This window comes from Cuculus canorus, chromosome 2, assembly GCF_017976375.1.
Source record: "Cuculus canorus isolate bCucCan1 chromosome 2, bCucCan1.pri, whole genome shotgun sequence".
Classification (NCBI taxonomy): Eukaryota; Metazoa; Chordata; class Aves; order Cuculiformes; family Cuculidae; genus Cuculus; species Cuculus canorus.
The window spans coordinates 14,872,677-14,896,480 of NC_071402.1; the positions used below are offsets into that span (position 1 = coordinate 14,872,677).

General features: G+C 40.5%; 1 protein-coding gene across 1 annotated transcript in view; it reads left to right on the plus strand.

The window, feature by feature from the left end:
* The window catches only part of SNTB1 (syntrophin beta 1), a 109,909-nt gene that overhangs the window by 36,263 nt on the left and 49,842 nt on the right, over window positions 1–23,804 (plus strand). Inside the window, exon 2 of the mRNA XM_009568778.2 lies at window positions 15,440–15,656. Coding sequence (XP_009567073.2) covers window positions 15,440–15,656 — 217 coding nt within the window. The remainder of the gene's footprint in view (window positions 1–15,439; window positions 15,657–23,804) is intronic.

Below are 23,804 nucleotides of genomic sequence, written 5' to 3' on the forward strand. Positions count from 1 at the left end.
CCGACCATCACTGCTGATAACGCTGCTCATAGAGCTTGTCAGCATTCCAGCTTCACGTTTTTATAACCATTTAATTACTGCCTGTACTGAATATAGCTGGAATTCACCATTGCATCTAATTCTCTAGAAGTGCACTATAGACTTACAAGAAAATAGAGAACATCAGGTAGGCAGCCAGACTGTAATGAATTTGCTCATCCTGTTAGGTAACGTCTCAGTAACAGCACCAATAACCATTCTGTTTGTTCTGTGTTTTGAGTTTTGGTTTAGTTTTTTTAAGTTATTTTATTTTTAGGATACAGTGTCCTTTATTAGATTTCTTTTCCATTAAATTGACAATCCCTTTCTCAAAACTTATATGTAATACAGATAACATATGGTCTTATTAATTTATTTTTAAACTTCCGACTCCTCATGTATGACAGAAGTGGGGGACGGGCTGTGTCACGATCTGTCATGGGCACCTCATTGCTGTTTGATCAGAGGCTTCCCTTTGCATGAAATGGCACAGACTTGCTGCTGCAAGTTGATCTGACCATGGTAGGTACTGAACCACCGTGAAGTGATCTGAAAGTACTGACATGTAGCGAATGCTCTGAATGCTATAGATTTTGTCAGAAAGGCAGTATTACTTTATTATGGCAGTTAGAATTTCTGGCATGAACGTGTTGGCGTCGTTTCCCATAGCTCAATATGTAGCTCACGGGATGCTTCTGCTCTTGCTGCTGAGCTTTCCCATGGGTACAGCTCTGCAAGGTGCAGAGCACAGCCCAGGAACCTCCTGCAGCACCTGCTCCAGCATAGGGTGCTGCTAGGGTGGGAGAGGCGCTGGTGCCCAGCAGCAGTGGTTATCTGCATGCCTCCTCTTTTCCCTTCTTCCCCTCTGCAGCAGACTTTAGAGGCTGCTGCTGTGGAGAAGAAGGGTGAAAAGGAAGGTGAGGCATTTTGGGCAGGGAGGGTGGTAGATGGGCACTCACTGGGGTGGGTGAGAGAGGAATTTGCAGGGTGTGCCTGTGGAAGGGGGGTGGAGAGGGGATTGGGATAGATGCTGGTGTGAAGGGCAGACTGCTGCTGAGCAGTTCGTGGCAGAGGAACAATTCCAGTTTTGGTCCAGGTGGTTGAGGGGTTAGGACCAACTGTGATCGGGTTACAGCTTCTGGAGGAATCGGTAGCCAAAAATCTGTAGGCTCCCCATTCCAGCATCCCTAGGACATCATGTATGTTAGGGAGAAGCCTGTATATATGTACCATATTTGCCAAGGTCTGTATATTACTATATGGCCTTGCTTATATGTAGCTGGTCTGTTGCTACTAAATTATCTCCTGAACAATTTTGTTGAAGAAGGCTTCTTGGTAATTCATCATTAATGTCCCTGCTTGCTAAGCATAAACGTTATAAATCACTGTGTGAGCCAGGTCTAGCAGTTGTAAGCTAAACTGAGATGCAGGGATTGTGTGATCAACCTGGGAGAATCCCATGAATCTTCCAGTCCTGTCTGTGAAGAAGAAGATGATTTGGCCCTTTTGTGGGCTGAGGCAAGGCAGTGCAGTGTAAATGGTGTAAGAAAACAGTCCTGAGGAAGCTGAAGTGAACTAGAAGCGATCTATTTACTGGCACATAGTTCTGAACTGGTCTGCCCTCTTTGCAGTTAATAGGGTTGTACACTCTCTAATCTATCATGCATTTAATAAAACAGTTACAGAATAACCCTTGATTAAACAAAGAGTGTGTACAGCACTTCAGTGTTCTCAGCTCTGAACTTCTGGTGACTACTTGGCCATTATTTACCCACCCAGGAATAAGTTTCTGGCACTTCCTGTGGCAGAAAAGGTGTAAATATCACAGGCATACCTCCCGCATCAGCTAGCTTAAATACTCTCCCAGGTCACCATCTTCTTTTCTTAAATGTAATAACCAACCAGGCAGAGTAGTTTTGGGGTTCCTTTAGGCTCTCAATCTGCGACCAACTTTACTTCAGCCTCTTATGGCCACTGCAATGGGAGCAACTGCAGACATGGTCTTTAAAGGGCTGGAGGTAAGCACAGTATAAATATTGAATTGTTTATCAGTTCCTGACATTTGCTGAAGTCTAGAGTTTCAAAGTTGTCCTTTAAAAACTGGAGCACAACCTACTATGGCAATAAACCCCAAAGTCAGCTTACTTACATGAGTTATCTCTTCAGGAATACATCAGTAATATTCTGATGGCCTTTGGTGTGTGAGATGAGACAAGAGTCACCCTGATGATGGGGACACAGATAGGTGGGTGTTTGTGATCTGCACTGAGACATGGTCCTGTATGGCTGAGGTCAGAACTTTTTTCCAGTGGTTTCATTTGGGATATCTCAGTGAACTGAGATTCAAGAGCTACTCATGCAGTTACCCGCTAGGGTTAGTTTTCCTCCCCCCTTCCAGTCTTTCCCTCTTTATAGCCTGTTCATATCTTCAGCTTTGACTGTTGGACCTGAGCTAATTCCCACTGAAGATGAACCCGGTGACTTTGGCAGAAGTTGTAAGTGGTCCTGAGACCAGAAGCTCTTTGAGGCAGATATTGTAATTTTCTTTTTTTTCTTGTGCCCATCTGTGCTGCTGTTAAAAAGAAAAAGAAAAAAACCAAAACCATTACCTGATCCCATCTGATTGTGCTCTCTGCAAGTAGCAAGAGAGACCTGCCCTTGAACTAAATAAAGCAAACAAGCCTGAAGCAGATAGTTATCCCTGTTGTGTATCCCCAAGCCTCTGTTAAAACGTAGGTGATCTAGATGGGAAAGCTGTGCTTTCAGCTCCTCTTTTCAAAGGTACTCCCACACTGGAGCATAAAGAAAACCAGTTATGCTAATGGCAAGCATGCGCTTACACCATCTTTTGCTTTCAGCCTGCCTTTAGGTCACAAGCATGTTTACTTTTGCAACAGAATTACTCTCAGGACTCTCTGGACGGACATACAGGAAAGTGGGGTTTTTTCCTCCTTTTGTGAGAACTGGGCTGAACGTGCAAGGCCGTCAGCCACTGTGAGGTTCAGCAGAGCTGCACTTAATCTGCAAGTGTATTGAGGGCTTTTCTTTGCATAACATGCCTCAAGTCCAGTTCCCCTCTCCATACAGGCTCTGATGGGCATCCTTATCTGTCCAGGTGCTCCCAAGTTGCTTCAGACAAATGCTTGTATATCTATATCATCCATATCTATGTCTGTATCTATCAGAAGAATTCAAGCTACAACTCCAGTGCAAAAACCTTTTATGACTGAGGTGGTGCTGAAAGTTTAAGTCTTGATGAAGTCCCTGCATGGGAAGCAGCAGTGATAGTAACACAGGGAAAGTTCTTGCCTCTGTTAATTGCAAACACATTCTAGCAAACGCATCCTAGCAACTGTATCAACCTACTCGTATTGCCTTTTCTTCCTCGTGTTTTTCCAGTGTTTTTACAAACAGCACCTGCTACTGCTGTCTCATTACAGGGGAATACAATACAACTGAGACAACTCTGGGACATAGATGCATGACTTTTACCACCGTAGGTTCTTCTGCCTGCTTATTTCCTTGTCATGTCCCTATTGTCTCTTAACTTGTACTTGATTTCTGAGCTCCTTGGGAAGGGACCAGCTTTTTGTTCTGTGTTTGCACAGCATCTGAGGCTGTCATGCCCTGGTTCTTCACTAATCCTGGTAAGTGCTCCAGTAGTGCAAATGGCAAATAAATTTGAGATGCAAACAAATTAGCATTCTTCTCACCGATTAAATAGATGGTTTGCTCTGTGATGATTTGAACTGGAGTTACATTTCATTACAGCCATTTGAAGCTCAGCTGGGAATTGCCAGTTTCTTTTCCAGCCTCTGTTATCAGCCTCCTGTACTAGTTGACCGAAAAGTACTTGGCAGGCAGTTTGCAGACTCTGAAAAACAATAGGTTGTACTATTGTAACCTGGCATTGACCTAACCTGGAACAGGCAAAATTGGCATTTGGTATAGTGAGGAAATTTGTTTTGAAGTGCCGAATCAACTACACTGCTGTTCAGCTGCTGCTGAGAGCAACCTGTGTCTGTCTTGTACTACAGAGGGGTGGGGTGACCATGCTAGCCCCAGCTTCAGAGGGTACCCAGCAAGTCTCAGTAATTCTCTGTAATGGTAATTCCATGAGTGAAGCAGGGAATTACTTGGCCCTTAAATTGAAGATAAATATAATTTTTTTCTGGGACAGAAAACATTGCTTGTTTTCTGAACGGATAGTGTCCACTGAAACAGGATTATATTTACGTTATTATGGGAGGGCCATCTGTGAAATAGGCTTTCTGTACTACAGGAAAGAGCTGTGACCCCTCACAGCTTTATCTTTTAAGCTGCATGCTAAACCCACGGGGGCTTATAGCTCAAAGCTAATGGGGATTTAACTTCTCAATGGAAGGAATTTGAAGACTAACCCTATTTAGATGCTCTTTGCTTTCATTGATTAAATGCCTAGTCCACTGCAAGAAACTTAATGGAATCATAACTATATGAATTTTCCATCTGACTAAATGGATGCTGGGGGACACTCCATGCAATATCAATTAGAAAAGGAGTTTGATGTTAAAAAGACATTTTAAATCAAAATGTCAACTCACAGTACTATTTTGCTGATAGAGAAAGAAGTAAATTTGAATGAGAATGTATTTTTCAGAGCACCCTACAAAACCATTTCATGGAAAAAAACCCACTAGTTTCTGAATTTAGGATTTTTATGAGGATTTTCACTGCTTCCCTTGTTCCTTGTGTTCACCAGCTAATTTCTAAGATCCTGTCTGCAGAATAATTTTAGATGATGATATTTAAAAGTAATAAACCTGGAGGAAAAAAAAAAAGTATTTTCAATTCCAAATTGCATTACGCACTAGAGTGCCAGGATGACCATATTCTGTCAGGGAACACTGGCTTTTTTTTAAGATACAGTATCTCCTCAGGAATGAGAATAGAAGAGCTGTCATCTTTGTAAGAGAGTTTGAGCTGCAAAGAGCAGCCCGTCATGCCATGTTCCTATGGCAGTACAGTTGGGTTTCAGTTATGGCCTCTTCGAGTGCTGCAATTCTGAGAATTTCCTGTGCTGACAGTGCTGGTGCTTTCTGAATACCTTTCAGCCTTATTCTTTAATTGTTGTAGTTTGTTGTTAAGGTTTTGGTGGTTTATTCCTAGAGAAAACCATAATCCCTGGGGGAAGAGGGCTCCATTCAAATGGAAGCTCAAGCACTGAAGCAGGAGGATGTGGCTTAATGTTTCATTGTCCTTCTCTTTTCATCGCCCTTGCTGGACATATAGTCCCGCTTCCTCTACCTCTTGAAATACAAGGGAGGGTGTCATGTGAGGTCTTGTCTCTGTTCCAGTGCCTCAGCAAGCAATCTGCTTCAGGTGGTTTTCTCCTAGTTGTAGATCAACAAGGGGACTGATGTGGAGTCAAATCTCATTCCAAGTCTGCCACTTGCCTGCTGGGTCATCTTGCAAATGTTTTCAGAATGTAGAAGAGGCAGCTTGAGACTGTACTTGAACTTCAGAACCAGGCAAATGTGGTCTTGAGCTATCATTATGCCACACTGAAATAATTAAAAAAATAATTGCTATGTTATGCCCACTTCTGATCAAAAAAACTCATCCCAGTTCCCAATGATTTGCTTTAGAGAATTCCTTGCATATTTTTTCTTTCTTTGTCTTAGTTATATAGAAGTCTTAATACTACTGTAGAGATTTTCTCATGTCTCATTAGAGAAGTTATTGTGCTTCTCACATTCAACTCCGATGGTGCAGCAGGTGACACGGTGTTTCATGAGAAGTCATTCTTGTGGATTGACAGTGCAGAACTGACTGGATGCTTCTCCAAATTTACCTAAGTGTTATTCCCAGTTTAAATGAGAAAGGGAGAGAGAAGTAGGAAGGCCCATGGGCAGCCACAAGAATTCACAGTCTAGTTTACTGAACTTCAGTAATGTTCACATTTTATTTATCTATCTGTCTGCCTGTATTCATATACCTATATGCATATAGATACAAATATATGTAGTCACTGGCACTTGAGTGTTCTGGATATGAGCCCATTGGTCTCCTGTTAGTAAGGCTGCAAACTAAAGATTTCCTAAAACTAAGGACTTGAATGGTGATCTGATGCCTTTCAGTGAATAGCCCAGACACAGGAGATATAGGAGGTTTGTAGGTGAATGCGTGACCTGAGTTTGTTCATTTTCAAAGCTCTTAGTGTTGTCCAGTGAAAAATGAAAATTATGAACTTTGAAATTTTGAAAGTGATTGTAGCTCTCTTCACAATAATGATCTTGAAAGGTCTCCAAGGTCCTCCCTTGGGGAGAAGACTGTAGGCATTGTGAATCAGGTTTTCACTGCACTGGGATCCCTTTGGGATGTTTAAAAATGAGAAGTTGTAAAGGGTTAGAAATTGAGTGCTGAGAACTCTCTGACTAACTTACTGCATGACTTTGAGGAAAACATTTTAACTTGCCTCTGTCAGTTTAGCCATCTGTAAAACAGGCACAATCATACACAGCATAGTAATTTCCCTCAGTGAGTGCCATTTTCAGTCTATCCTGTACTACTTAATGATTTGTGTGACTGCGGAAATAACAGTATGCTCTAAAATTGTAATGCCCTTATGTATTTTTCACATAATCACTAGTGGTTGAAATATTTGCTGACACTTGAGATTACTCATGTAAATAGAAAAATTATAGCATGCTGGTGATGCCAGACACCTTGAATTCCACCTGAGCATGTGGGTGATTGGAGAGTGATCTATAAATACAGAGAGGAGGAAACAACAATATGAGCGGCACATATGAGAAATTCTGAATCCCCTTATCCCAGAGATTTAGAGAAAAGATTTTAAAATACCTTATGTCAGTAATGTGTAGGGGGTAGTTCTTTGGAATGTAAGCACTGCAAGTCCCCTGAATAAATATGTATTTTGCTCCATTTTTCGTTTTTCAGTTGCACTTTGAGTAGAGTCACAGGGAGTATAATGACCTCGTCCTAACTAATATCGTGGGACTATAAGCTGTTCTTTTTTCCTTTTTTAAAACTTAGGAGGCATTTTGCCTTGGAGACAAGCAAAAGCTTCAGTTTGATTATCAATGAGTGAGTCAGAGGTCTCACAATGGTTTTGCTCAAAATGTGACTGCTAATTTCCATGTTCAGCTCCCAAATTGCCGATTTCAGATGTTTTCCACTTCCATTATGAAAGATTTACATAGTTCTAATTGTTAAGTTCATAATGTCACATAACGATGTAGTAAATTAGCTGTGTCACATTTTACATAAAAATGTAGTTAAGTTACATAGCTACTGCTTGCAGGTTTTGGCAGTAGCCTTTTTCAATTTTTAGTTTATTAGATAAAGCACAGTTATGCAATGTATTTGCTCCCTGTTCTCCACTGAGTAGTGTTTCTTCTGAGCACAAGCTCTTCAACATGCTGCCAGTGTTGAGCCAAAGCATCTCCTTTATAACCAAACATTGTACTTCTGGGGCTTACAGAATATTTACAAGCTAGAATTTGTTTTTTCAGATTCTGAAGAGAGAGAGATCTCTGCGTTTATTTTTTGGAAGTTCACAATGTTTTTGGAAGTCAGATGAATAGCTTAGGTGACCTTGGCAGTAGGATTCATTTATTGTCAGTGATGCATCAAAACCCAGAACTGAATATATTTAGTTTGTTGAAACAGAAGCTTTTCAACTTAAAGTTAACTCTATCACTTGAAGGATAAGGTACCACATTCAATGTAGTAAGTATGACTAACAAAAATTATAATGGAAAGTATTGAGCAGCATCAACTGCTAAGGGTTTATCTGTAGTTTATTAGTAGTTTTCCAGTTTGAATTTTTCCGTAACAGATTACCAACAACCTGTGATTGCTTTTGGTCACTCCATCAGCTCAAGTGCCATCAAGTGTTATGTATTTAGAGCTCTGAACCAAGCAAGTGATCCAGCCTGAGGTTTCATTGCGATTATGTGTGACAGAAGCTCATGTTTGTTTAGCTTCTGTTAAGCTATTTTGAACAGATACACAAAGATCTTGCCCCAGCATTGAGACATCCTGCTTCCTTGAGCATGTGTGCTGTTAGCCTCAAACACGGACTTTGTTTTTAGGACCTGGTAATATAACTCACAAAGAAGCTGAAGGGATGATTAGCTATAACCAGCTCAAAGTGACAGCAAGGAGAAGTGGGTGGGAAATGCTGGCTGCAAACGAAGCTTTCAAGCTATCTGTATTAGACTGTAGGGGAATAGGTTGTGTGTTTTCCTCGTGCTTGCTCTCTGTGGAGTACAAGACTGTGATTTTGTGGAGGAATGAAAATTAATATTTACTAGGCTTTGCAGTTGATAAAATTGACATGCTGCAGAAGATAAGGAGACATTTAAAGCCATCGCTCCCTAGAAACATTTGCATTGAGGAAGCTCTGAAAGGGAACGTCGGGCCTAGAGCATCAGCGGCCGAATCAGCTCACCTCATTGAAAAAGTCTCTGGGAAAGTAACCTAGGAAAAGTAACTCTCTGAAGAGTTTTTGGTGTTACACAGAAGCATGCAATGGCCTGGGAACATAATCTCCAGCTCCACATGTGCTGAAATGAGAGCAGAAAAGGAAGGTCGCTGATGTCAGGTAGGAAGGAGAAAGCACCCAAAAGGGCTGCCTGTGGCTTCTGCCAAGACTCACCTCTGAGTTTCCTCCTACAGTTTCTTGATTTCTAAGACAACTTTGGTGGCGAGTTATGTTTTTTGAGACGTACTGTGGATAATACAATGTGGCTGATCACCTTACTGTATTTATGCTACCAAAACCATGAAGTTTCAGACTATATCCTTTCATGGCTTCCTGAGAGCAGCCTGTTTTCTCTCAAGCTTGGACACACTGATCCCTTGGTCTGCTGTCTAGACTGCCAGTCTTCTTACCTCATTATCTTAACCAGGCAAAACTGCTGACCTCAAAGTGCTTTGAAGAGGAATTGCCCTTATTTTTGGGATGCAAGTGTGCTATGGTGCTTACAGCACTGCTTAACGTTGCTCCACCTTTTTTATAAAAGCAGCTGCTAATTTAAAGGAGCCCTGTCCTGTGACATGGTCTTTATCTTTTTAAAATCAGTTGTTGAACTTTTTTCACTCAGCCTGTTCGTAGCCCACTGAAAGCTTGAATTTGAAGCCTGGTTGCTGACCAGCAGCCTTTTGTCACCAGTTACTAATGCCCTCCCTTCTGGTCGATTTCATGTTGAAAGCATGTTTGTCTGCCAGATCTTTCTGAAGTTACTCTTTCCAGACACTCATTTCTGCCTTCTATATAAGAAGTACAGTAAGTGCATACATTGAATGTATTTTTAAAAGTATTTTTCCTAAAGACTGCCGCTTACAATTTAGATGCAAGCCTGCCTCTTTAAGAGATGAAGCAATATACATTGAATTCAGCTGAATTAATTTAGAAACAGCAGAAAACTTAGTCTCACTACGGTATGAGAAATGGCCAACGCATAAACAGGATTTGTATTCTCACAAGGTGCTTATTTTAACTAATTTGGATCATCTCCCGGAGGTGGAGATCTGATGCTCTTGGCAGATCAAGAGGTTTACTATTTGAAATCCCTTTCAGCAGAGGGGAAAGCAGATGACGTTAATGGATGTTACTTGTCTCAATGTAGTAACAGATGGTTCTGTAGGAAGTGGAGTAGAAACACTCAAAAGCAGGATTGTTGACTGGTTTTTGGTTTATGCCTACATTAAATCTGTTGAAAGGGTCATACAGCACAGCTTCGTAGATGATCTGATTCATAAACTCTTTTCTTGAAGTATTTGGATCTTAGTTTTGATGATGGCATCAGCAGCTGGACACATTCTCATCTTGCTTTTATACGTGTATCTTCACAGTAGGCTGTGCAGTTTGCTTGAGTTTAGTGGAAATTTGATCTCTAACATAAAACCTAGCGGGCAAATTCTGGTATCGTGGTATTGAATTAATTTTAATACAGTAGACCTTCCTCCAGCTCTGTTAATCTCAGTTCTATTGAAAATAGTGTAAAATACTTTGCATTTATGTTGGCATTGCTTGGGCGCAGTTTTAAATTTTATGGCAAGATTTCAGTTACGGCTGGCTTTGAAACCATTTGGGACATTTGGATTTGTGCCCTACCAAAACTGCTAGACTGCAAATTCTGTATTTTAATGTTTCATCAAGCAAAACAAAACAGCTGTGCTGAATGATTGACTTGCTTGGCTGTTCTGCCAAGGCCACATATCCACAGTGATTAGTTTGAGGTTTTGCTATGGTCCAGTTTTTGGTTGTTTTTTTTTTCTTGGTGCAGTATCATTTCAGCAGCTCCTAGATGGCTCTGAGTTGTTAGCTTGGGCTTATAGCGGTACTGTCTCTGACTTCAAAGTGTTTGTCTTCATTTGTTTCCTCCTTTCCAGGTGGGAACTGTGTACCTGCAGGATGGGCCTCCTCTAGTTCTGCATTGGCAGATCTTCTAAAACTAACCAAGAATCATTTTTGCAAGACAAGTTTTTGTATGCCATGCTCCCTGCAATACCCTTGCAGATGGTCTGGTGTACTCACTTCAACACAGATGAGTCAAACAGCCCCTTCATACTGAATAAGCTGATAAAAGCAATTGATCTCATCGTGTTCAGTTTGTGAGCTTGAGTGACTCCAAACGTTGATCCTTACATGCAGTCTTAAGTATGATGGAGGATTTGCCTAGCTCATCTTCTCTGGGCCATCATGCACCCTGCCAGAAACCAAGGGAGATGAAGATGGGTTTATAGGAACTTTGAAAAACCTGCCTTTTTAGGGGTATAAGTATCAGTAACATTAGCGCATCCTTTGAAAATATCCTTAAGAAATTTCTGGGTGATGTTTTCCACTTACCTCTGAGTACTTACTTAGGAAAGAACGAATGCATAAAAGAAGAGAGCTATGCTTTTCCCCCCACAAAGGGGAATTCCTGGATCATCTTTCTTCAAGTATATTGGAGCATGTTGTTCCTTTTGCTTTCATATTGTAAACCTACACATCCTGTCCTCATTCCTATAGTAATGAAAGAGCTTTGCTCAGGAGTGCTGGCTTCTTTTCGGTGGCCTTTTGTCTTCCCTCCTAGGAAACAGTTTGAATGTGTCAGAAGAGTCCCAGTTCCTCAGAACTGCGTCTTGCCAAGAACCTGACCAAATTGGTCTCTAGTATTGCTCTCATTAAAACCCTGCTTCTTTCCCTCCTCCCCCCCCCCAAAGTCATTTGTCAACAGTAACAAAGGATTAATTGTTGAGACTTGGGACTTGGCAGCAGTGCCTATAAATGAAGTGCTTTTTTGGAAGCTACATTGCCTGTCTTGCAGATCAAAAAATAACTGCAACTATTTCAATGTGTATCACTGAATTAATTCATTTGATTGCCACTTCCCTTCCTCTTCTCTTGGGGGGGGGGGCCTCCGGAGATTGGAATTTTAATTGCTTGACCGTAGTTCCTAATTAGTGATGCACTGGAAAGGCATGGATCATTAATTAGTACTGAATATAAGGATCTCGGAGGCTGAGCTATAGCATGAAATGGATGAGTTCAGAAAACTCTGGACTAAAATTACAGTTTATCAGTAAATTGAGTTAAAGTAATGAAACCATTAGAATTTTTACTCAGTCCCTGCATGTTAGTTTCTGTGTTTGCAAACTTTGTTCTGGTGATCTTAAAGAATGTAGCAGTTTTATATTAATAGATATTTAATATCTGTATATGTATTATACATACGTATCTATTCTGAAGGTATATATTACGTGCCAGTAGAATAGTTATACATAACCAGAATTGTTATACAATGGCATCCCTTATTTAATTTTATCAGATGTTTTGGGGTTCTAATCCATTATATGGTTTCATTGGCAATATAGAAAAAAGTATCCTCTACAGCCACTTTCTTTTTCAGTCAGTACCTGGATTTCTTTTACTGTATCCAAAGGGAAATCATGTTCTTGAGCGTAATGGTCTAAGAACAGAATTTTATCCACCTTATTACTTTAATGTCCAATACTTTGTATCGTTTATTTTCTGGTTTTAAAACTTGATGATTGAAGTGAATTGTATAACTTCAGTCATACGTTAGCATTTCTGCATTCGAGATTCTCAGGTAGTGTAGCAGGGTAGAACAGAAATAATCCTATAATACATACTGGTATCGACTTGCTTTCTACCAGGTGGATTAAGAACTGGGTAACAGACAGACTGCAAAATGTAGACCTGTGTGGGGTCACCATAAATTGTTGTGTGTGTACCAGGGTTACTGGTGCATTGGTTTAAAACAGCGTTCTGCAGTATTAGCAAGCAGAGTTTAGAGGCAAATAGGAAATAATTGCTAATAAAACTTATGAATCATCTGCACAACATGTGCCTTATTTCAGCTAAATTCATAAACTGGACTTTGGTTATGGACATGTTATTATGGATGTTGGTGGGGCAAATGGAAAACAGTGCCTCTGAAATTTAAATAATACAAAAAAATTAGATAAATGGATCAAGTTCAGCCACCTGTTCCAATCCCATATTCCATTTGTGCATTTATATGTATCCATTTGGAGGCTTTTAAAAAATGAATCACATTTGAATATGTAAGAGCCACAAAGTCAGGTTTGTAAAACCCAGCAGAATCCCGTGATGAATCTAGAGAGCTGTGCTTGTATTTAGTGGGAAGCAGGAAGTAATTAGAAGAAAACTACTAAGATCCACTCTTTTATTGGACAGAAAACCTATATTCACTGTATTTTTTAATTCTTCTGTAGAATTTTGTAGGAAGATGGTGTTCAGAAGTTTACCAATGGGTCTGAGCAGCTATCTCCTGTTGAGAATTAGTAGAAACTAGAGGACCGGGAATTCAGAAGTTGGCAGGAGTTTTCATAGGACATTTTTCCTCAAGGTAATTTTCTTGGCTTTTGCTGGTTTTGAGACTCAGTTTGTAGGAAAAAAGGGTTGTGTTTCAGCTCTTTCCTCTGACTCCTACTTCCTCTTTCACAGGAGTTTCTGAAACAGTGCAGCTGCCTGACATGAATTCACTGGTGCCTTGCATGGAAACTTGGCTTCTTGGCGTGTAGAAGGGATGGTTCTTTTTTTCTCTCCCCATCACTGGAGAATTAGATTCACATTTTGTGTTCCTGCTTTTACGTTTAGAGCCAAATTTTTCACTTCAGCTTCCTTACTCCCCCTGTCTCTTTCTCCTTTTCTTAATTAAAAGATGCTCAAGTCAAGTGTAAATAGCTGCAGTTCAAAAAGAGTGGAAATAGCTCAGATGTAATAGCTACACTATTCAGACTTAGACCTTTATCTAGCATCACATTTGCTGACATTTCACTGTAATGGAGCTCAGAAGATGGCTGGATTACTTTTTTTCAACAGATTAATTGATAATCTCTAATTTTAAAGGGGATAACATCTTGTTTGCAGTCAAACGTGATTTTTACAGCTTCAGCTGTTCCTCCCATCAAAACGAATGACAAAGTCATATTCGTTCCGTACAAACAGGAATAGATTAACCACATCTGTATGTTTTCAGTCTCTCTGTTTGCAAAGGCTGTAAGTACATCCAAACAGAGATACTGACTGCTAAAACCAATATCTGTATGGCACTGGCTAAAACAGCTCATTTTCACCACCTTTGAAAATCAGGTATAAGGGAGTGCCCAAGGATGAACACTGATTTTGAGTTAGATGACACAGGTTTTTAGATAATGAACTACAGGTGGGTATCTACAAAAAGATGTAAAAATCAATCTCAACACCCTTTGCCTTAAATGGTTTCTGGAAGCATGGTAGAATTTCATGTCAGCCCTCCCCTAAGCAGGAAAGAAATTAATTAATAAAAATAAAAATAACTGAATAGTATGAGGCAAAGAAATGAAAACAGTAGTGTTGGGTAGGACTGCATTTCTGATAAATCACAAATGATCCTTCTCACAGATGATCTCACACATCCTGTAGAATAACAAAATACAGAAGTTCTTTATATTGAGGTTAGCAAATTTTTCTTTTAAAGGAGGGAGGGAGCAATGGCAAGTTGTGCACCAAGGTGTTTTAGAAGAAAGATGGCAATAGATGCTCTTGGAGCCTGGACTCTAGTTTTGCACAGGTATCTCTCTTAGTAAAGCTTTTACAAAGTGCCTTGAAAATAGCACTGCTGAAATTACCCATCTTGTCTGTAGTTTTGACAGAAACACCGGTGTTGTTCTTCACTTCTCTGAATATTTCCCTTGCTTTCACTTTGAACTTAAAAACTTCAGTCTGCTTTCCCTAATTTAACCTCCTTCACCACAATGCCCTTTTGTAATTTATGCATCTTTTTGTTGTTCAGTCATTCCCAGCCTCTTCAGCTGAGCTGACATGATGATATGCACAGTTTCCTTGACATCATTGCAGCATTTTTAATTACTTCCTCAAATAAGTTCACGGTACTCCTGCCCTTTCGCTGTTTGAGTCATGGGTGCAATCGAGTGGCAACAGTTGGTTAGACAGCCACAGCTGTGTGCATTGGACGTATATGTGTTTAACAAGGGTGCTTATATATGAGGTCTTTTCTTGATTGAGCTCCATCAGGTTTGTGAAGGAGAAGGAGACTGTGGCTGGCAGATTTGCCAAACACATAGGAAGCAAAAGTGATCTTGAACTGCCAAAAGAATTCAAGAGACTATGTTGCAATATTTGCCTGCATAAGGAGGGGAATATGAAGTGTGACTATAAAAAATGTATTGATTTTTGCATGCATTAAGATCTTTTGCAAATCCTGCGTTCATTTTCCGTACTGGAAGAAAGTGTTGGAAGAGACTGAGAGGAGATTAATCTGACATCTCTACTCTCACGAAAGGCTTGAACTCAATTTTTATTTGCCCAAGAGAAAGCTAAGAGGTGAATTGTTTTTTGTTTACTCCATATGTATATGTACAAGTAAATCAGCTAAAACTACTTTCCAGTAAGCAGAAATAGCTGTCAAGATCAGTGGCAGGACACTGACAAGCGTGAACCAGAGCAAGATGTGAATTGGCAGCACTGGGAGTATCACTGAACATTTTAGATAGAGGAATAATAGATTCACTGTCACTTGGTTGAATGTCTTTCTTAAAAATTTCCCTATACGTCAGCCATCTCACAGCTTCTGTAGATAGGAATTGCTGCATCTGGTCTTACAGCCTGTTGAGTAAAGGTTGGATGGCTCTCCTGGCCTTATGTTCTTATTTCACCTTTTCTGTTCGTTTCCCTCATTTTACTCATTTCACCGTACTGAGATGGGCTGCAATCTCCCATCTTGTGTATTTGCACAGCTTCCAGTGCCATGATGCTGGAGGAGTAGAAATAATAAGCAGTGCTGAGGGTTGGTAACAGTTCAAAGAACTCACATGGGATGCAACTACTCAATATTCATTTATTTATTACTTTCCTATTTCTTTTTTTTCCCCATAGTGAAATACATGAGAGAAGCAACTCCCTATGTGAAGAAAGGCTCTCCTGTTTCAGAAATTGGGTGGGAGACACCTCCCCCTGAATCTCCTCGCTTGGGTTGCACCTCTGCTGACCCCCTCTCGCAGCTTTCACTCTCCATCCACAGAGACAAGAAGACAATACCGCTCAAGATGTGCTACGTGACGCGCAACATGACAGTGTCAGACCCTGAAAACAGGTGAGGGGGGTGATTTGTCCAGGGCTAGGTTTTTTTCCTTCACCTTGAGTAGTCATTGGCTTTTTCAGCATTGAGGTTGGTGAGCAGGAGTTGTTGATGGTCTCTCGCCACATACAGCAACCCAGCAAGGGGCAAGCAAGGACTGGGTTGGGAAGGGTGACTGGTGGTATCTGAGCCACGCTGGGTTCAGCTTCTGGATTTTGCTAGAGAAACTCTTCAGTGTGGTAATCCAACATTTTTATTATAAATGGAGTTGCAGGTGTTTGGTTTTGTCCTGATTAAGTGTCTGCTTTTGAAGGAAAAGACACTGTAAGCTTTAATTGGTTACATCTTCCAGGCTGGCTTGATTTAATTCCACTGAATTGTGTGTTCTTTTCTGTTTTAATGAATATTATTTTAAGAACGGCCTGTTTTGTCCATTTAGCTCTGGGCATTAAAGTGAAGAATAGGGGAAAAGTTCCACTTACAAGGCATTAATGGGGAATTTCTGTGACTTCTTGGGTTTTTTTTTTCATAATGTTAAAAATAGAATGAGCTTTTACCAGCCCTTATTTATAACATGTGTAGAACAGCTGCGCCGCACCAGCACATTCTGTGATCCCTACTCTAACAGCTGCTAATAAAAAAAGGGTCCAGTCAAGTCAGTAATACAAAACGATTCTTCCATCCAAATAATGGCTATTTTGTTTTTCTGCAGTGTGCTGGCTTGCCCAGAAGCTGGGTGTAATGCCTTTTATTCTCAGCGCTCATGTATAGGCATAAATAAAATTAACAGTTTCATTTGCAGAGAAGAAAAAGGAGAAGAGGGGAGAACAGAGAGGGGTTTGGGAAGGATGGGTTCCCCTGTAATCTCTTGCACGCCAATTCAGAAAGTTTATCAGTATCTGTGTAAGTGTCCTTCTTTCTTTTTTGTATTTGTCTGGTCTTATTTTAAGGATTTCACTCCCACATTTTATTATATAGTATTGCTTTACTTTGCTTCTACTCTCCATCTCACTGAGTGGTTACCACCATAGTCGGTGATAACCAACTACTACAGAAGTGCAATGGTAAAACAGAGTTACCCTAGTGGTCTTTCTCAAGTTTAAATCAAGATGTTTATTGATATGGGCCACTTTTTTCACGGATATCTGTGTAGTTTAAGCTGTTGAAGTTTGACAGCTGTGTCACTAGCCTGAGAGTTTGTGGATCTCTCTGCCACAGAGGGTATTTTAAGAATACCTATGAGTGTTGTGTTGGTTGAATAAGCACAATGTAATGATGCTTTGCACATGTTGCCTTTATTCTTTCAGCATTTTTCACTTCTTCTTTTAGCATTTTTCACTTTTTCTTTTGACTGTATTGTAGTTCTCAGCTTCTGTCACTCTCCCAGTCCTCAGTTTTGTTTGAAGGACAGGAGGACTGATTCAGAGGGACAGACACTCATTGCTCATGATACTTCTGTGATGGAGCTAACTTTTTTGAGGCACGCTACAAATGTGTGTGTTCTTATGTGTTACTAGGAAGTAATGTGTGGGAGAGCTGTGTTGCTTATTATCATGTTTTTCATTTTGTGTTGCTGTCATTTCCTGTGGAAAGAGTGACTTCTGATTTTTACTGTAGTCCAAAACAGTGCAGTGTTCAGTCTAAGATGGATTTTCCATCGAAGCACGCAGTACCTCACCATCATGCTAGCTGTAGTGTAGTAGCAGTATTCCGTAGATTCACATCTTTGCCTATTTCATTTTTTTTAACAATTCTGAATACTGGAATTGGTATTTCCCAGTAGAAATGCTATTACAATGCAGTGATCCTTTCCCACTGGAATATATCCAAAAATGGTAATCTGATTCCACACAAATAATTTGATCTCCGTTCACAGCAGAGCCCAAATCATGTCCTTACATGCTTATAACAATTCATTTTCGTGACCCAGTGACCTGACACACATAGATCTTATAACTGATGCTGTCACTTTGCTTGGACGGCATTAGAAGAGCACTGCTGGCAGACTGCCAAAGCATATGCTGGCCATAAAAGGTCTCCTTTGGACTATAGCTGAGCTAATTTTGATTTAAGATCAAGCATGCACATAGAAAGCACAAGTTTTCCAGTGCAGATGTTTCTCCTGTGCAAATGTTTCTCCAGTGCAGGCTGGAGATCATGTCTTAGGACATCATCATGGTTCGGTGTTCAGCATGAAAAGGTGCCTATGTTAAAGGACTCAAGAGGAAATAACTTCCTTGTTGGCAATGAATCATCTCCAGTTCTTAAAAAAGCTGAGGTGAAACGTGGGTTTAACAGGTACAGAGGAAGTCACACATTTGCATTTCCCAATAGAGCTGGTGGTCATGCAGAGGTTTTCTGCTTCTCCTTGAAGACTGGCCTCAGGTTAAGAGATTACTAAATCTGTGTCTACCCTCAGATGGTTTGGTGAGCCTGTTATTTCAGAACATGAGCGAAGTTTACTGCTTTTAGAGCCAGTGGTTCTCAGATGTCTCTTTCACCTAACCTGCCTGTGGAGGTAGGGAATTGTCTTCCCTGTGATGTGATTTAAAAAACCCTGTGAGATATGGAGGGGAAGATCCTTAATACGAACCAATGGCAAACTTAGTGTGTAGGTTTTTTTTTTTTAATAGTACAGGCATGGCAATAGGAGAAAAGATGCAGAGCATCTTAGTGGCATCTGTGTCGTTCTCCTCTAGACACAGGGGCTATTGATATATTTTAGGTTGGAAGAAACTAGATGAAACTAGATTTAAATCTGTTGTTTGTCTGCGTTTTCAATGATAAGCATCCTAGTGGCAGTTTTATAGGTTAATATTAGGCCTCACAGAGCAGCATCCCCATTCCCAATGAAGAGAATGATCACAGCTAGTAATACCAATAAGCAGTAAATCTTACTGCAGTATTAAAAGTTTTTCATCAGTTTTTGGCAATGATATTAGGAATGGGAGAAAAAAAAAGACAATATGTCTCTCAGGTGGAATTTGTTTTGGTTGATGCTTTTAAAGTCTTAGGACGTAATACAAAGGTACTTCTGTACACAGCACAGGAGACATGACACTCCTGGTAGGAATAAGGCTGCACTGTTCAGACTGGAAAATTTTTCTCATCTGCTTTTGAAATCACCCTAAAATCCTGCCAGCACTTCATTCAGCCACACCCAGGAGGTGTGGGCCTGGCCCTACCAGCACTTAGCATGTACAGGTCACATTTTTTTCCAGTAGCAGGAATCAAGGGAAGTGTGATGCGTACAGAGGATCTCAGCAGGAATCCAATCATAATGATTGAGTTATTTGTTGGCAGGATTTGGCCCTCGCATGGGCAAGATTTGCTTTTGGATTGAAGCTATGATAAACGAGCCAAGAAGAGATTCCCAGTAGGGTGGTGCTGGTGCTGGTTGCTGGCTGCCCGCTGTGGCAGCACCACCGCAGGTACATGTGCAGTTTGTAGACTTCACACCCAGGACATGCGGAGAAACAGATAAGAAACTTTTCTTATCTGTTGTACAGTTCAGGGCTGGATTTAGGATTACAATCAGAAGATAAAATTGGGCAGGTGTTTTTTAAAGGTGGCAGAGGAAGTGGCTGATACTGGTCCTGGGCTCTACAGACTGAGTTGCATCTAGGAATTACATGGGATGGCAGGGAGGTACAAGATGGACTGAGACGAGTTCACTCCAAAAGCAGCTAAAGACTTAAGCTGTTTCATTACTTTGATCAAGATGTATGTATTTATATATTAATATTTTTTGTTCTGGAGAGTACTGATTCACTGAAAGAAGTATTTGCAAGATTTAATGCAAAGCTGTTGCTCCCCAAACTGATTCTTTTTGAGTGGAGTTGTTTTTAATTTTCTTACATTATTTAATAGCGTATCAGTAATGCCCACTAATGGGGTCAGTGAGATTTAATACTATTAATTGTGATTGATGTATAAGCCTGTAACTTATGTAATAATGAAATATTCCTGTCTGACTCTGAAATGAAATTTCAAAATATTAAATTACAAACAAATTCTGGTGAATTTAGATATATTTCCTTTTGTTACAATAATGTATGAGAGCAAAAGTTGAACGTTCTTTAAAACACAACGTTTGAGTTTCAACCAGATTATATATGACATAGTAAAAATTAGTCCTTGTGCCAAAAGACTTGAGTCATGAATGCTGATTGCAAATGTAAGATGTTTGCAGAAGAGTGTGAAGATGAAATGGAAAGACAAGCTTCTTTAGAAGTCAAGGAGCTGTGATGCTAATATAGGACAGCACTGTCCAAAAATGGACTTCTTGAATATTTTTCAGATGCATTTTTGGCTGTGAGGCTGGTTGATTATTTGTATAGGTGATGTCTTCAATACTAGTAGCAACTCCATGCCAACTCTATGAAGATGAAAGCATGTCGATTTGGGACTTGCCAGCATTCTCAGTTTCACTGCTGATCCGAAGCACAACTGTTTTTCTCTAATAGGGCTACATAACCTGACATCTTCAGTCTGGGTATTAGGAAGCATTTCTGTACTGAGAGGGTGGTCAAATACCAGAACAGGCTTCCTAGAGAGGTGGTCGATGCCATGTGCCTGCCTGTGTTTAAGAGGCATTCCCTTAATAATGTGCTTTAACTTGGTCAGCCCTGAACTGGTCAGGCAGACGGACTAGATCATTGTAGGTCTCTTCCAACTGAAACGCTAATCTGCTCCTATTCTGTTTAGCTCCTGGACCTCTTCAACTCATGCTAATATAGTTTGACGACTGAGAGAGCAGGGAGGCAAGTACTAGGCAGTGCAAAAGAGTCTGGACAACTTGTTGATGAAAGCATAGGCTGCCTCCACCCTGCCTGTTTCCTGCTCGGTAAACAGGACCAGCTTGAGCAGCCACTGGTATGCAAAGCAAAGACTGGATTCTCCTTGAAGAGCAGCACGGTTTAGGTGTACAGCTTTGAAGCTTGGTTTGTTTTTTTTTTTTCTTGCTGATGAGGGAGTGAATCCCCAAGTCACATACCTGGTCTGGGTCTTGCAGAGGCCTGGGCACTGCTGCAGTGAGTGACCATGGTACCAAGAATGAGTTACCAAGGCCTCCTGTGGAGCGTAGGTCCCATTTGTCTTGCTTTTTGCTTCTTGCCTCTTAAGAAGTAGTTTGATAACACTGGATTCAGACAATGACACTGGCTACTGGGAGAAGCATAAATGGGTGAGGTGCTGTACACAGACTAAGCCCTGGCCTCAGGATTAAGGAGGTGATGGACTATTTCCATCATCACGCTGGCATTGCTGCAGCACTCTGAAGCTATCAGCCCTTGGTCGATGCCAGCAGTTCTTAAGGGCTTCCTGAGGAGGTGGAAATATTTCCTTCCTAATAGGCAGTACATATTTAGCAGGACTGGCCTCTGGTTTAGGAAACATGGGTCTTTTTTCTGTTTTCATGTATTGTAGGTGGGCAAAAGAAAGGAGTTGTATATGCATGGGGGATAAACCCAAGGAAAAGATACTATAATGGGCACATTACCAGTAGAAAAAGTCCTTATCTACACCTCCCCAAGGAATTTGTGCTTTGCTGCTTGTGATATTATTGAGCTGCTATCTGGTTCTGGACAAAATCTCTGTGAAAAGGAGAGACCATACTGAATTTGCAGTGGTGTTGTGAGCTGCAGCTTGAGGTCCTTGGATGAAAGGCAGTTAGCACTTAATTATCATTATTGGTACAGACATATTTTGCTATTTGAATATCAATAAGTCCTTTGAAGAAGTCATTGAGCCTGCTACAGACAAAGTGCTGAGTTATAAGTTATATCAAGAATTTTTGTTACTGTTTTTTTCCTGGTGGGTTGTATTTATTATCTGTGTAGATTACTGTTAAACTAGAGAAAAAATCAACAATCCAACATTAAAGTAAAGCAACTTGAAAGGATATAATTCAAATCCAGAAAAGAACAAAAATTATGATAATCGGTATGAAGCTCTGGTTGACTCTCCCCTCACCCTTAAACCACCCTGTTGCACTAGGCTATCACAGTGTGCATTGCCTATTATAGAAGGATGATCTACCACTGTGAAGCCCTTTTTATCCCTGCCCACAAAGTGTAGTGAATTTAAGATCAAGGCAAATATGGATTTTAAACCCTAGCTCTCAATTATTTTACTGTTACAGATCCAAATGCTCCTTTTGTGTAAAGTGGATGTTTCTTGTCATGTTGTTGTTTGTTTATAGTATGGTAACTGCTAATCTGCCCCCCAAATCTGCCCTTTACTGGAAGGGATGAACAAGTAAGTAACTTGAAATTTATCTTCTGTCCTTTCTTTTCAAGCTGAGAGATGTTAGGTGATCTAGCTAATAAGGCATTTACAACATCCCTTCAGAGGGAAGAAGTTTGCATTTCTTCTCTTATAACAGAATTTTAGCCCAAATCATTAACTCCTAGAACTAGTAATTGGTTCAGGCTGGGCTGTCTGATAGTGCACTATCATGTACATCATCTGCTTGTCAGTCATCCCTACAATTACTAGTGCATTTTGGAAGCTGCGGTTATCTGTCTGGCTAAGGGTCATTTCCAAAAACACTTTAAAAAACTAGGTTGAACTTTGGAAGTTAGTTTATTTTATTCACACCAGATATAAATTTTGTTATGTTAATTCATGTTAAGATAGCTTCCCAATGTCCTAAAAACCTGCTATAGTCTCTGGGCAATAGTCTGAGAAGTGAATTGCTGGGAGAATGTCCTCGGATTTGGGTACACAGTGGAAATCACTGAATTGTCCTGTGGACTGTTTGAGTTACCAGTGTAGAACTGGATAGTTATGGTATATTGTGACTGACCTTCAATCTATGCAGGTCCTGGTGAATCTGAGATTAGTCATGTCTTGTTTTCTTGAAAAAGAATTTGCATCTTTTCTCCTGATGTAATGCCGTGGGCGTTTTTCCCCTGGTGGCAAGCTCCTGGTGTTCCTCTCATGTCCAGCACAAATCAAATGGGAATGCGGAAAGCTACTGTACATTATACTTAAGAAGTGTCTGCACATGCATGCAGATATGTGACTATAAATAAAACTTTGTGTATGTGTGTGTGTCTGTGTGTGAAGAGGATCAGATACGATCTGATAGGAATAAAATGTGTCATGCTGAACGGGTAGCAAGGAAGGATGTATGTGGTGTGGAGGTGGCAGTAACCGAGGCTGGCAGAGCACTTTCAGCTGGATTTTTGATTAACAAACTTCTAACCAAAATATTTAGTTTCTGTGAAAATAATTAAATAACAAATTAATGGAGAAAATGCAGGTGTGCTGGCAGGTTTTTGTGTTGTATTTTGTAGGGTTTTTTTTCAGCCACTGCCTGTTAGGGGAGTTTTGAAAAAATCAGGAGTTCTCATTTTTCCAAACAGCTTCAACTGTGGAAGATTGAGCTGAACAACAGAAATAAGAGAAAATTAACTGTAAATTAATCAAGGGAGGGGGGACAAGAAGAAGAAACTTGCTTTGAGAAATGCATGGAGAGAAGGCAGGAGCACAAATTGAGAAAAGGTGATAAAGAAGCCAACCAGCAGAGTGAAGCAATTAACCAAGAGAGTGAAAACTGCAAGCAGACTTTACTTATTGAACATATTTGCAAAAAAGAGAAAATTCAAAGCTCTGCTGAGATGGAGGAAGACAACTGCTCCAGGAAATTTGTCACAGATTAAAGGGGAAGGAAGAGTGTTGTGAATGCTGCAGGGCAGGACAGAGGACAACAAACAGTTAATCATGGTTTCTGTGTGTCTGTATGTAAAGATATGTAAATGATGACATCCAAGCTGCTTCTAAATAATGTTGGAGAGTAATTTTAACACTTCTGAGATCTGCCAGAAAGAGGAAGTTGATATCTAAGGGTTCAGTTTCCTGCAATGCTCCTTGCTTGTAGCCAGTGGCAACCTCAAGACCCTTTTTCCTGCCTGGCTGTTGTCCTCGGCTCAGTGCTGGGTTTTCCCTCCTTTATCAGCAGCTCTGCAAATTGGATTTCAGTCTTACAGCTCTGATCTGGCCTGACCTGCTGTTAATCAACAAGTGGGATTTTCAGCTGGTCTATTCAAAGCTGCTCTCTCCTGCACCCTCTGTAGTCGCTTGTATTGCAGCAAATTACAGTTGCAGCGGGAGCCTTAGGTGATGGGCTGCCAACAGAGGTGCCCCAGCTCAATCTTG